General features: G+C 35.4%; 1 protein-coding gene across 2 annotated transcripts in view; it reads left to right on the top strand.

Annotated features, from left to right (window-relative positions):
* Positions 1-321: 321 nt before the first annotated feature.
* The window catches only part of LOC118200699 (uncharacterized), a 249,500-nt gene continuing 233,706 nt past the window's right edge, over positions 322-16,115 (top strand). The window contains exon 1 of one of the 2 annotated variants that reach the window (XM_085823472.1): positions 322-498. In XM_085823472.1, the coding sequence (XP_085679598.1) occupies positions 342-498 (157 nt within the window). In that variant the 5' untranslated portion in view covers positions 322-341. The remainder of the gene's footprint in view (positions 499-16,115) is intronic. The other variant, XM_085823471.1, reaches the window with a different exon arrangement.

Here is a 16,115-nt window from a genome sequence, read left to right as displayed (position 1 = left end):
AAGTTGTAGACAGACCCAGTGATCATAGAATAGGCATCCTGGGCTAAATGTGCGCATGCGCTAACGTAGGTGGTGCGAATAGCCTCCGTCGGTGCGATTAGCCACTGCGGTGTGATTTGCTTAGGTTTTAATTTGTTTTATATCCAATTTTTGGCTTTAACAGTTTTCATAAAAATTTGAATTACGAAATTTAAAAAGAATTTTAATTACATGAAACAAAAAAGAACATTTATTGAAACAATAATTCTTTTTCTTTGTAGGGTAAATTTGTGAACTTACAAATTTCTGTTTGTCATAATAGATATTTAACTGTAACCTATAGTAGGAAGTTTGTCTCCGCAATGGAGCTTTGCGCGAAATTAGAAACAATTTTAGATGATCATGAATTAAGTAGTATTTCAGAAGCTGTAAAGACAAAAATTGACGAACAGTTATTGAATTATAATCAGATAATTTCTGAACTTAGAAATGAGAATGGAGAGTTCAAGGCTATTTTAGGTATGGATATATATTAGTTCCCATTCAGTTACGCAAATGTCTTGTGTAAAAGTGTTCCGTTTCATTTTTTATTTAAATCTATATTTTTATTTTTGAATTTTGTATATGAGTTAAAAAGTTTTGTGATTTTATTTTGTTATTTTCTTGTTAAAATTTATTTGAACCATGTTTTCTTGTAAGTTACAAGAAAACATTCCAAAATGCCATGCCGGAAAGAATTTCCATGAGAAGTCTTCAATGAATGATACTTTCATTAATTGTAGAAGTATCGTGTATCTGTTGGATTGTTTTGATAATAGCTAAAACATTCCGTTCGTATTCATATGTTCCTGAATAGTAATCTTTATGGTATGCCATGAAAATTTCTATTTATTGTATAAGTTACTGAAAATATTTAATGCTTTGTACTTAGTTACATTAGAAATGTAGTAAAAGCCCTGGGACAATGGCCACTGCTGGAAGTGCCCAGCATTTCTGAGAAAATATTGATAATGATGTTGGAAACATCACCAGCAGTCATGTTCTTTAAAGTGATCACCATCACATTAGATCAAAACTATTCAAAACCATAAGTTATTGTCTTAAAGGAAGTTTTTCTTTATTTAGAAATCCTGGGAGTATTATAAATGTAAATACAAGTAATTAAATTCTGAATTACTTTTACATATATTTTGTAAAAGAAAGGTAGTTTAAATGTTTTAGGAGATGTGTGTAGTTTAACACAGAGATTTTCTCAGATTTGATAATTAGTTCTAAAGTTTTTTTTTGTCATGTTTGAGTATTAAGTGTTGAAAGATAAGATTCAGATAACTGTAAACTTCATCAATCAATACAGTAGTGAAAATAATATATCGGGGTTCGTACAGTCCTTAAAAGTCCTTAATTTCAACCAAATTTGGCAGGAGGTCCTTAATTTTAATCATTTGAAATTTCTGTCTGTCTTTACGACTGTCATTTAGAATGTGAATTAGCATTTTGGACAAAAATTTTTGGTGATTCATTGATAAAGTTAGTTATCTTTTGAATGGGTGAACAGGTTCAGGGATTATAATTTGGGTTAATCTTTGGATTTTGGTAACTTAGCGAAAATTTGGCAATCAACTCTGCTACAGTAACTTCCTAGTTTTTGTTTGGATGTCATTTTGTTTTCGCGAAGTAAAGGCATGTTTTCTTTTTTTTTTTTTTACTTAACATTTTTTTCCAACAATCTGCTAGCCGAATCACGCTTATGCTAGAACTTTTATGGAACAAAAGTGTTTAATCATGACGAAGATTAGGTGCGAAATTGTGAGAAAGTACACAATCCCCCACTGCTTGCAGCGTTTTTAAGAATTACACATACACGGTATCATCCATGTACAAGTCGACCTGTTTTCACTTTAAAAAAAATCATCCCAGAATTGCACAAAAATGCCATTACGCACACTCTTGATTTTATCCATGTACGCTGCTAAAATCCTAGCTAGTAACCTTTATCGCCTTACCAAAATGTCGACAAACCACCTGTTACCATATTCCAAAGATTAGCCATAATTTGTTCCTTTAATAATAAACGGTGGGAAACTCAAAGTGTTTGAGCAAGAAGTGAAACATAAGCATTTCAAAATTATTTCATTTTTTCCTCCTCAAGAGATCTTTAACAACCTTTTGCTTTTGGAAATGTGAATTCTTTATTAAATAGTTCCAAATTTGGCGACTTATTACCATTTTGGTGATTTTAAGATCAGTTTCTATAAAACATTTGGTAAAAATTTATTCTACAGTACTCCTTGGCGAATCATTTCTTTTTTGACATGAACCCGTTAACTGCCGCGGGCGTATATATACCCCTTGGTCAGCCGATGCGTTAACTGCCCCCCAGATGCGCAGCCGATGCGTTAACTTTGCGAATAATTTTAGGTGTAGCAGCGCAAAGCAAATGATAGCAGTTTGGAAGGACGTATATATATGCGTGGGGCAGTTAACACATTGGCTTTGCAAGGCGTATATATACGCCCGCGGCAGTTAAGGGGTTAAGATCGGTGCTGAGAAATATTGTTACCAACAATCAAGATAGCCGCTACACAAAGCCAAAATAAGAAGTCAAGGGGAATCTTCGGATTATGGAAACTTGGCCATTTTTTGGTGAAAATTTGGCGATCAACCTTGCTACAGCAACCTGCTAGTTTTTTTTTTTTTTTTTTGACACCATTTTATTTTCACTAAGTAAAGGCTTTTTTTTTTTTTTACTCAACATTTTTTCCAACAGTCCGCTAGCCGAATTTCGCTTATGCTAGAACTTTTACAGAATAAAAGTGTTTAATCGTGACAAAGATTAGGTGCGAAATTGTTTTTAAGTGCTTATTAGCTAAAATCTCGATCGGAATATTCCGGAAAGTAGCGGAACGAACGTGCACAGAAATTTGTTTGTACAGGGCAAATTTATTTATGAAACATGTAAATAATTTTTCTCATAAATAAAAATTTGCTCGAAAATACAGAAAAATTTTGTGAATCTTTGAAGTTGGTAAAAAGGACATATATGAAATTACCTGATCGCTAAAAAGTCTATGCAAGCTTTTATATGTTCAGCTTGCATATATCCTTTCCAAAGATGAACATTTGCATGTATAAAATAAATAAAATATGCAAGGAATTCCATTAATTTTTTCCTTCTAAATTATCCATTATAAAAGACACTTGCGAATTTATAAGTCAAACATTAAAAATGGTTGCAAATACTTAGTGTCAAATATTTAACGTATTTGCATGCAGGTTTACTTGTACTGAAATGGATTCCAAAATGCTACAAACACATTATGCACAAAAACACTATCATTTAATTAAAATATAAATAAATTAAAAAACACTAATTAAAATATAAATAAACATATATGTGAAATTAATAAAAACACTCATACACCATTGAAGCAACTCTTTTGGATGATCACACAAATGAAATAAAGGTTGATCTTTACATTATTGTAACTTGGCGATTTTTTGGCGAAAATTTGGCAACCAACTCTCCTACAGCAACCCTCTATTTTTTTTTCTTCACGAAGTAAAGAAATGTTTCTTTTCTTTTTATCTACTGAACACTTCTTCCAACAATCTACTAGCCGAATTACACTTATGCTAGAAATTTTATCAAATAAAACTGCTTAATCGTGACAAATATTCACTGCAAAATTGGGAAAAAGTGCACAATAGCATACTCCTTACGCGTTTTTCAAAATAACACATACACATAAACCATGTACACGCCGACTTATTTTTACTTAAAAAAACATCCCAGAATTGCACAAAAATGGCATTGCGCACACTCTTCACTATATCCGTGTACACTGCTTTTTTCTCATAAATTAGAAAAATTTCACGAAAATACATGACAATTTTCTCAATCTTTAAACCCGGTAAAAAGAACATATATGAAATTACCTGATCGCGAAAAAGTATTTACCCTTTACAAATATGAACATTTCCACATATAAAATAAATAAAATATCCAAAAACTTTTACCTCTAAATCATCTGTTACATTATACACGTCACCAACGAATTCATACCGCAAGCATTACAAATACTTAGTATCAAATATTTAAATTATTTCCATGCACGTTTACTTCAACTTAAACGTATACCAAATTCCTATAAACATAAAATTCACAAAATAACTATCATTTCATTAAAATATCACTAAACCATGTACACGTCGACTTATTTTTACTTAAAAAAACATCCCTGAATTGCACAAAAATGGCATTGCGCAGACTCTTCACTATATCCATGTACACTGCTTTTTTCTCATAAATTAGAAAAATTTCACGAAAATACATGACAATTTTCTCAATCTTTAAATCCGGTAAAAAGAACATATATGAAATTACCTGATCGCGAAAAAGTATTTACCCTTTACAAATATGAACATTTCCACAAAGAAAATAAATAAAATATCCAAAAACCTTTACCTCTAAATCATCTATTACATTATACACGTCACCAACGAATTCATACCGCAAGCATTATAAATACTTAGTATCAAATATTTAAATTATTTCAATGCACGTTTACTTCAACTAAAACGTATACCAAATTCCTACAAACATAAAATTCACAAAATAACTATCATTTCATTAAAATATAAGTAAATTCAAAAACACTACTTAAAATATAAATGAGCACATACATTAAATTAATAAAAATTACCTTACAATCCTAATTACTTTAAACTAAATCATTGCTAATAACAATTTTCCCAATAATACCAAATTCCTTTCCACCTTACATTTAGAGCAATGCATAAAAATAATATCCTGAAATAATTAAAAATACTAACTTACCTAATCTTCTTCAGAATCTTGATTACGTGGCGGATACACTTTTTAATTCATTCAATAAAATTATTAAAAGATTTTTTCTGCGAATTTTTCCTCCATACTTCCTCCGCTAAATAAAAAGCAAACTTCTCTTTATCACAATGCCTAAATACCCATTTCGAATTCACTTTAGTTAGGGCCATGGGATCCAAAAATTAACAAACACTGTTTCACACAACACAGAATAAAGCTAAATACAAAATTTCCAGATTTTTTCCCGATTTCCCCCCTTTTCCGATTAAAGAACCGTAATTCGTCCATTAATATCACATGACATATCCCATGATCTCTCATTTCCCTCACACAAAATAATGCGTAATCGGAACTGAGTACTGCTCACATTATTACCAAAGTCCCAGGTAGTAACCTTTATCGCCTCCAAAATGTGGCCAAACTACCAGTTACCATATTGTAAAGATCAACCGCAATAAAAATTTGGAATTTACTTTAGAGAAGGCCATGGGATCCAAATATTAAGAAACACTGTTTCACACAAGGTACAAGATGGAATCAAGCTAAACATACAAAATGGTATGAAGTACTGCAGATACTTTTGCAAATTCCCCCCCTTTTTGGATTAAAGAACTCTGATTCGTCCATAAATGTCGCATGACATGTCTCATGATCTCTCATTTCTCCGAGACAAAATAATCTGTGATTGGAACTGTGTACTTCTCGGATTATTGCTGAAGTTATAGCTAGTAACCTTTATCACCTTGTCAGGATATGTATGTCTTGTCACTTGTTTCGGGAACATACTGTATCCTGAATAAGAACAGTTAACTTACTAAAGCTCTGTTCCAGATTGCGTGGAATAGACGACACAAGCAGGAAGGGTATACGAAACCCTTTATTCTCTATTACTTTACAGGTACTCCCGAACTTCGGGATACATAGACCAACCACTTGTGGTCTGAACGTAAAAATCTAAAACTACAGTCAAAAGTCGTTAATCCGGACTCGTCGGGACTTCGGCAATTCCGGATTATCAATTTTTCCGGATCATAGATCATCAGATTATAAATCTGGTAAGATGGCATGCAGAAATTATAAAATTAAAAATATGAAACCGTAATTTATGAAATAAAGAACAATTATGATCTAAAGGGTATCAAAATTTACCAAAAAAAAAACTTAATATTTATATATTTACTTTATTAAATATTTCTTTTAATGCAAGTTGTTTAAGTTGCTTCGTTTTAGGTGATAATACTTTCTCTTTAATTCTATAAACAGACATAATTTCTTCTTAAGTTACAAAGTTTTGCTGTTCAAGTTCTATAATTGCTGTGTCGAGAATACCGACTAATTTGTCAATCGAAATTTTTTCGTTTTCAATAACTTCTGAATCACTTTCTTGGAAGCAAATTATAATGACAAGGAATTTGATTTAAATCATATCAAAGACGGAGTACATCGAGATGAAATACTACATTTTGTAAGGAATTATAAGCAAAATAATATAAAAACATCTGCCCTGAAGATAAGGTTAGTGCTGATAGATTAACTTCCAATTCATTGCGCGCCGCGGCGTTTCGGCTTTCCCCCCCCCCGGGCCGCAGAGCAGCGTGAAATTGATAAACAGATTTCAGAATGGTTTGAGAAACGAAGGATATGCCTTTATCCATTTTTTGCAGCAATTCCACCTTTTGTTTAATGGACTTCTAAACATACTTTCGCTTTGTAGATCCTTTACATATTAGTAAATATATATAAGAAATTCTATTTGACATAATCGAAAGTTCAAGCTTACTTTTATAAAATTGCTCTAACAGTCTGCAAAAAATAATAAGCCGGATCCAATTCGAAGATTCAGGAACAACGCAATCTGCAACATTAACTGAATTAGATAATCGTAGCTTAGCTTATACCGTCCATTATGTATTAAACGCGCAAGCATAAACATATTACGCGCATGCGCACACGCATATTTGCAGCCGTAAAAGTCTTACGCGCATGTGTTTACACGACGCATGCGCATAAAGTTTGTAGCTTTGAGGTCCGGATAATAGATCATTCCGGATTATGGGTGTCTGAATTAACGACTTTTGACTGTATTAACTAAAACTCTAAATAAAAGCTAACTTTGAATTAGTATACAAATGCTTAGCACTAAGACTGGCCTTTATTTAAAAGGGGTACGTATGTAGTACGCCGAGCTGCAGAAACTACATTACGTTTTCAAATATCAAGAGGGCTAAACCTCTGGCCTTAAAGGCAAACAGCAACCGAGTGAAAACTCGTAAGACTGCAGTGGCAAGTGGCTCGCTTCCTAAATCTCCTCTCTATCACTCTTGGCAAAAAGCCACAACATAAATACTTGGGCGTTAGCAAGACAATTTGCATAAAAAAATTAAAGCATTAAAGGAAGTAGAAAATAAGAAGTGATAGTACAGTTTTAAAATAAAATAAACATTAGTAAAACTTAGGATCCTTACATACTTCCCGCCAGAGTTAATTAGTTTGAATCTGAGGTCTAAACGACCTTGTTGAAAACTTTTAGCTCTAGATTCTAAATCGAACGCGAGGCCAATCTTTTATGAACACTCCTCACTAAAAACTATATAATCTAGAAATTAAAAAGTTGTTTTTACATGATCAATTCCATGGACAATTACTTTTGATCTGTACTGTATCTACAAACAGAAGTTTTTCTTAGTTGAATCTGGTTCCTTCCAGAGATCTGGAAGGAAAACTAGTTTAATGAAATATTAAACAATCAAATAGCAAGTAACATGAACATATATATCTTTCTTTTAAAACTATTCTTATTTCATTCATGCCATTATTTAATTATCTCCCATGCTTTCGGACGTGTTGTAAAGAAAAACACCAAACATGTGCGTGTCTATGTACAAGTGTTCAACACTACCACCTGCAATCAAAACACTAATGTGTTAAAATTCAACATAACAAGACCCCAGAATACTCCTTATATTCATCTCTGAACCCTGAGGTACTATTCTCAAGAAGTGGCTAACTCTGAAGTGTAGTGTCAGAGAGCCTAACTATGTTCATTCAAACTTTAGCACATATTCACAATGCTTAACTCTTTTTTCAGTCATACCAATAAGTTAAAATTTTGGCATTACTACAACATTTTCATTTTTAATATATCACAGTACTTCTTAACTTTTAAGATAACAGTTCACATTGTACATAAGAACATATTAACATGCCGTTAATTGTACGCATTTCAAAAGATACATTAGTAGTACAATGTTTGTTAACTTTTATTTCTTCAAAGCAAGTGCTAATTCTTTTACATTTAAATACTACGCTTCAAAAGTTCTTCAGACTAAAATTTCTTTTCTTGTCAGAATTTTTTAAATAAAATTTTATATAATATTTTTACAATTTTCTTAAGGTACCTTTCTCATAGATTACAAAAGCTTTTACAATACTCAAGTATTTACACATCACTATTAAACAATAATTTTAGATTACTCGCGAATAGTTGAAAAACATAGTAACAAAATGGGTAAAATTGATTTCTCGCCTTTTTGGTGATAAAGGTAAGCCTCACATGCTGTAAAACTTAAATTCTGCCACTTGCAGTAAGAACGAAAAATTAACTTAAAGTTTCAAAGTAACATAAGGTTTTACTTATCTTTGTGATATTCAGACATCCATTTAGCCGCCCAGTCCTGTAAAGTAGCGAAGACTACCGTCTGGTTTATCCTCCATCTTGTGCGGGTTTGCTCTTCAGTTTCTACATAAGTGCGTTTTTTTTTGCATGCTTGATGACCCTTGAAAACCTTCTTCTTAACTTCTGATTGTACTCTCGGACGCTTGATGGCAGCTGTTCTTGGAGGTATCAGGTCAACTCTCACCCGTTGTTGCCTGGATCTAATTGCTGGCCGTTCAAATGTTTGTTGCTTTCTTGCATCCGCAGCTGGCTTTCCTTGGTCGATTCACGGACATTTGCTGCATAAAATCCTATCTCATAGTTCCCTCTTTCGTTTTGGAGCAGTGTTATGATTACGTCCTAGCTCTCTTTGCATTTCTCGAACTCTTTCCTTCTTCATGTTGGGGTCTGTCGTGTTATCTCTTTTCTGGTCAGTGGAACGGCTTCTTTTTCGTGTTACCTTCAGTTTTTCATGGGGAACTTTCTTTTCATGTAGACCTCTCTACTCATGGCTGGCCCTTGTGATTATCGTTGTGTCACATCTGGAGATTGTGCCTGCCGTGCCAGATCCTGCAAAAGATCTTTAAATATTTGCATTTTATTACTATTATAGAATGGTTTGATTTGATCAATATTTACCTTGCATGTTTCACCATTCTTGGCTTTTAATACCACTACAGCCCGAGTTACTTTTTCTATTACATAAGGTCCTTCAAATCGTGGATAGAACTTCACAATTTTATCTTCTGGTGCTGAAGAAAGTGAATGATTAATTTTTAACACTTCGTTCCCTACCTTATAAGCTACTCCCCGTCATTTCATATCATAATACAACTTCTGTTTTCTTTGTGCTACTTCAGTGTTCTTCTTTGCTTCGTTAATTACTTTTTCTGTATCACCCATTTGAAATTTAGGGGCTCTTTTTTTGAACATAAAATAATTTGCTTAATGGCGTTATACTCTTTCTGCCTAAAAATAACTCGGCAGCAGTTTTGCCCATCGTGTCATGTTTGGCGGTCCTAAGAGTGAAAGCTAATTCATTAACATGGTTATCCCAGCTTTTATGAAAATTTTTAACATAACTACGAATAATTTTCACTATATTTCTGTTGACCCATTCCGCTATATTTGACTGCGGACAATACGGACCATTTTAAATGACGTATGCCCAGTTTTTGGCACATGTCTTCAAATATGTTACTTACAAACTGGGGACCATTATCCGATATAACTTTTAGGGGCGCCCCGTATTTAAAAATATATTTATCTAAAATAGAATCAGTAACTAATTTCGCAGAGGCTTGTTTTAAGGGAACAATTTTGGTCCACCTACTAAAATGGTCAACCATTACAAGGAGATACCGACTTTTTGGAAACTCTGATTAAATGCTATTTAGAAACCTGGCTGGGTGGAAATTAACATAATTAACTGCTTAACATGTTGGGCAGGACTGGATATACGCCCTTGTTAACTTTTGCAGCTCAGGAAAATAAACTGCTTCGTGTACGCGTTGGATGGTTTTTTGAATACCACCATGAGATGCCAACGACGAATCGTGCAATTCCTGCAGTATATTTAATCTAAGACTAGCTGGGATAACAGGTTGGAATTCGTAGTTTTTGTATAAAATAATAGACCATCTATTAGTTCGTAATGGGCTGGCCTATTTTTTATCGCCACAATATCTTGGTGGCTAAAATTTTCAGGATCTTTTAAATAATCATATATATTTTTAAATTCCGGATCCTTACCCAGTTCGGTTATTACAGTTTCTCGGGAAGGTATCGTATATGCTGTGAGCATTGCCACCTTTACAGTATTACCTGCTTCATCTATTTTTATTCTGGATATGGCATCTGCTACGATATTTTCCTTTCCGGGGGGTGTGTTTAATTACCAAATTGTACTCCTGTAACTTGAGTGCCCATCTTATTAACCTTGGGGATAAGTTTTTCCCCGAGTATAATCTAGTTACTGCCGCATGATCAGAATACACTGTTACTGGCGCCCTTCCAAAATAGACTCGGAACTTTTGCACTGCTAACAGAACTGCAAGTGCCTCTCTCTCAGTCGCGGAATAATTTCTTTGAGTTTCATTTAAAGTTCTGCTAAAAATGCCACGGGCTGCTGATTTTGGGAAAGTACTGCTCCTACAGCATAATCCGAAGCGTCTGCCGAAATTTCTAAATTCTCGTTGTTCTCAGGAAATTTCAAAACGGGCTTGTGTTAATGCTTGTTTTAATTTTTCAAAAGCACTATTGGCTTCGGCGGTCCACAAGAATCTTACCTTTTTCCTTTTTAATTTTAACAATGGTTCAGCAATAGTTGCAAAGTTTTTTATAAAGGACCTATAGTATGACTAAAGTCCTAGAAAAGAAGACAGCGTCTTTGCTGTATTTGGCAGCGGATACTTTTGAATGGCAATTATTTTTGATTTGTCCATCTTGATTCCTTTCTGAGAAATTTTATATCCAAAGTATTTTAATTCAGTGGTTGCAAATTTACACTTTTCAACATTAACTGTTAAACCAGCCTCACTTAATAATGAAAACACCTCTCTCAAATCTTTTATATGTTTTATATGTCGATTCAAATTATCACTAGTAATAATGATATCGTCTAAATATATAAATGGGCTCTTTCACAGAACAGGTCTTAACACAATGTCCATAGATTGCTGAAATGTTGCCGGTGCCCCTGAAAGGCCAGACTGCATACGCAAGAATGCATAAGTGCCAGACTTAGTTATAAAAGCAGTTTTAGGCATATCTGGTTTTACACCTATTTGAAAATAGCCTGTTGTTAAATATAATGTAGTCATGTATTTCGTAGAAGTTGTGTTCCTTAAAATTTCTTCAATTGTAGGTAACGGATATACCGGATATTTAGTTATGCTGTTCAACTTATGATAGTCAATTGCGAAACGCCACTGTTTTGGATGTAAATTTGGGTAATCATTATTTTTCTTACATAACACAACTGGGCTGGCATAACTACTTGAGATGGGCATTATGATCTTTTTACTTAACATATCTCGAATGTGCCACTCTATAATTTTTTCTTTAGTCTTATTATAACGATATGGCTTGTGGTGAACTGGCAGTGAATCTCCTGTATCGATTTCATGTTTTTTGACGTGAGTAAATCCGGGAATATCACTAAATAAAGAAGAAAATTCACTTACCACTTGACGAATTTTTTCTTGCTCTCCCGTAGGCAGGTGGTGGAGATTTAATGTGGGTGGTTCTGTTTTTTCTTCCAGCACTGGTTTCATGGTCAGCTTAAGGGCGCTTGGTTAAAATCAAGCGTTGCTTTGGTCTCTGAAAGAAAATCTATCCCTAAAATTATATGTGCTTGCAGATTTCTTACGATAAAAAACATAATTTTTACCTGATCGTCCTTAATACGGATGTAGAGTGGTACTTTACCTATGCATTTGCATTGTTCCCCCTGGGCAGCTAATACTGTTGTATTATCCGAATTATATATTCTATATTCACGGAAGTATTTCCTAAAAAAAATCTTGTGCCACACAGGAACACTGCACGCCTGTATCTAGGAGTGCGGTGGCTGGAATATTGTTCACCAAAACTTCAATCTTTGGAAGAATCAAATTTTTTACAATTACTGTATTGAGCTTGAAGGAAGAAGGATTTTCTTGGCCTCCGCACTTCCGCACCCTCCCGTCAGCAGAAATCCGTTTTAGTTTAAATCTTCTTTCTTTTTTTCCAGGCCTTCCTTCTTTTTTTGCTGGCCTTCAAACTTTTTTTCTGGCTTATTATTGAACTGTCGATGTTCCCTGGTTGCTTTTGGATACTCTGGTTTCTTTGACCAGTGATTCGACTTGCTTCCGTAGCCGTGTTCTTGCCTCTGCTGTAGTCTTGGCGCACCAAATTGGCTTCGTTGCTCGTGCTGGCGTCTTCTTTCAATGTCCGCTGTTCTTCTAATTTCAACCTGGATTGCGAGCTCAAATAACTTTTCCAATGTCATTGGATTCCTTAATTCAATGAAGTCTTGTACTTGGGGAAGTAACCTAGGCAAAATTACTTGGATTATTTCAGGATCTGGCCTGCTTCCATACAAAAGTTTAAAGACGTGTATTTTTCTTAAAATAAAGCTTGAGAGATTTTCAATTCATTGCTGGTATGGGCTGAAGCGTTCCACCTCCAATTTGGCACGATTTCTTACGACAGGGAAGGCCTTTACCAAAGCGGTCTTGAAATTTTCGTAAGTGGGACTTCCCACTTGACCCAAGAGGTTCCTACCAATACATTTGAGCCAAGTAAGCGCTTGGCCCCTCAAAGCGCTGGTAGCTGACTTTCTGAATATCATGGACTGGATATAGCATGAAGTGGTCATCCAATTTTTCCAAAAAATTAGTCACCAGTGAGTTTCCGTCAAAGCTTGCTGCTGGTTTCATCGATGCATGCATGGTCTGGACGATGTAGCCAAATCCTTCCAGGGCGGCAGCTGGCATTTCTGGATTCTGAGCCGCTGCTGCAGGCTTCTCAGCTTCTTCTTGAAACTCGGCCATGGTTATTCTTCTTCGGGCGCCACTGTCAGAAGATGTATGTCTTTTCACTTGTTTCGGGAACATACTGTATCCTGAATAAGAAGAGTTAACTTAAAAAAGCTCTGTTCCAGATTGCGTGGAATAGACGACACAAGCAGGAAGGGTATACGAAACCCCTTATTCTCTATTACTTTACAGGTATTCCCAAATTTCGGGATACATAGACCAACCACTTGTGGTCTGAACGTAAAAATATAAAACTATTAACTAAAACTCTAACTAAAAGCTAAATTTGAATTAGTATACAAATGCCTAACACTAAGACTGGCCTTTATTTAAAAGGGTACATATGTAGTACGCCAAGCTGCTGAAACTACAATACGTTTACAGTTATCAAGAGGGCTAAACCTCTGGCCGTAAAGGCAACCAGCAACTGAATGAAAACTCGTAAAAACTGCAGTGGCAAGCGGCTTGCTTCCTAAATCTCCTTTTGTCTCTCACTCTTGGCAAAAAGCCACAACTTAAATACGAGGGTTGGAACTTTAATAGTGGCAACACAGCTGAAAAAAGGCTACACGACAAAACCAAAGTATATCGCGTATACCACACGTGAACTACATACCTACCTTACCTCTCAGCAAAAAGAATCGTCCTGCCTACGTCTCGCGCATGCGGAGTGACGCGAAGAACGGATCCTTGTATTAGCTTGCGGTCTAAAGTAAGTGTTGTCAGGATGTTTTCAAAAGAAGAACAACGATGTTGGATAAAAATTGAATGTGCCAGAGGTCGTACAGCATGACAGTGTCATCAAGGGCTTCAAGAGGCTTGCGGGGAATCAGCATTGCCTTACAGAACCGTAGCAAGATGGGTGAAAGCATTCAATGAAGGACGCCAAAACGTGGCAGACATGCTGCGGCCAGGTCGTCCGAGTGTGAGCGATGCAGACGTGCAAGCTGTTGCCGCACTAATGGACAGTGATCGCCACCAAACGATTCGTTAGCTGGCCGGACAAACAGGATTAGCGCATACGACTGTGCTGCACGTTCTGAAGGAATGCCTGTCCATGAGAAAAATTGCTTCACGATGGGTTCCACATCAGTTGACGGAAATGCAGAAATGGCTACGATACGATGCTGCCTGAACCCACCTGGAGTGCTATGAGTGCAAAGGAGATGCTTTTTTACGCTGTATCGTTACGCTGGATGAGACTTGGGCCCGATCGTACCAGCCAGAACTAAAACGCCAATCAAACAAATTGCGTCATCATGGGTCACCACGACGTTCGAAATTTCGTCAGAACCCCAGCAATGTGAAAGTTATGGTGATTCTCGTGTACGATTGTGATGGTGTCATCCTAACGCATACCGTTCCTCCACAGCAGACCGTCACTGCGCAGTATTACTGCTCATTTTTGAAGCACGATCTCCGACCAGTTTTGAGAAAAAAACGGCGACATTTTCTGTAGAACGCTCCTTTCATTTTGCAGGAGAATGCTTGGCCACATGCAGCGCAAGCTGTGACTGATTTGTTCAAGCGATGGGGCTGGGAAGTGCTATACCATCCACCATACTCCCCAGATCTAAGCCTTTGTGATTATGACTTAATTCCTAAGATGAAGGAACCACTTCGTGGCACTCACTTTCAGACTGTTCCCGAGATTCTTGCGGCAGTAGACCGGTTCATTTAAACTATCAACAAAACAGGTGCTGCTACAGGTATTCTACGACTTCCACATCGTTGGAAATGGGTTGTACACAATGCTGGCAACTATATTGAAGGACTGTAAAACATGGTGACATGAATCACTTTTGTATTCCTTGTAAATAAATAGTTGCCACTATTAAAGTTCGAACCCTCGTACTTGGGTGTTAGCAAGACAATTTGCATAAACAAGTTAAAGCATTTAATTGTGACTGGAAGTAGAAAATAAGAAGTGATAGTACAGTTTTAAAATAAAATAAATGTTAGTAAAACTTAGGATCCTTACAGCCTTACCAAAATGTCGCCAAACTACCTGTTACCACATTCCAAAGATTAGCCAAAATCAAATACTTACACAAACTCGGTGTCCATATATACATCAACCTATTTTAAGTGTAAAAAAAATCGTCAGAGAACTGCACAAACTAGGAATACTTTGTCCTAACCGCACTGTCTTAACTTTGTCCATGTACATATCGATCTATTTTCACTTAAACAAAATGAGGAAGCTAAAACAAAGTTAAAAGTGTCATGGTAACCAGAAAAAATTCGGCGCTGTCTTAACACACAGAGACGAACAAGTAACAAAAATACAAAAACAGAGAGGAATAAATAGCCAAAAATACATATTTCCTAACATAAAAACATTAAATAACAAATCTTTTAACAAAAATTAACACACAGAGACAAATAAATAAATGAAACATTAAGTTTTTAATATACCTTTTTTTCATGTGCGTATGTTTAGGCTTCCTACTACCATCTCCTCCATCCTCCGGGTAAGCAATTCAATTAAATTTTTCGTCGTTTCGTTTCATTCATATCTATTGGCAATTAAATCAGCTTTCATGCAAAAATCAAATGTCTTTCATCCATCATCCAACTCGTACAAAAACCTAACAGCTGTAGTGACTTGTAATTATTTGTCATTGCATTATCGCTGCGATATTTGAATTTGTTACATGATAACTATGTTACGACATGTTACTGAACCAGCTTAGATTAAAATTAAATTGTGTAGTCTTTGACTACTAGTCCACTTTGAATTTGACTGTTCCTGTTTAATTGAATCACCAAAAGCTGTAGTTGATTTTGCTAGCATAAGAACATGCCTTTATGTTCTAAGGTCTTTTTAAATTAGAGGCTTATTTAAACCTTTATCTTACTTTGTAGTTACTTTCAGACATAGTGATAATTTGCTTCTCATCTGTCAGGGGTTTTGAACTATTTAACTTCTATCAGATCAAATAAAACCTCATAGGTGCATAGTGGAGAGATTGACAAGTTAAGAGATAAAATACAGAGAAACTAGTAGGAGTATTGGTTTGCATATTGACCCACCAGTGGGTCATGCTTGATTGTTCCGTAGGCTGGGATGACCTCGCTGATGTGTCACACTTGTATATAAAAAAATACGTAG

Source organism: Stegodyphus dumicola, chromosome 9 (assembly GCF_044657685.1).
Source record: "Stegodyphus dumicola isolate Sdum_Otavi_A_Nest chromosome 9, ASM4465768v1".
Classification (NCBI taxonomy): domain Eukaryota; kingdom Metazoa; phylum Arthropoda; class Arachnida; order Araneae; family Eresidae; genus Stegodyphus; species Stegodyphus dumicola.
This window is presented reverse-complemented; position numbering and strand designations above follow the sequence as displayed.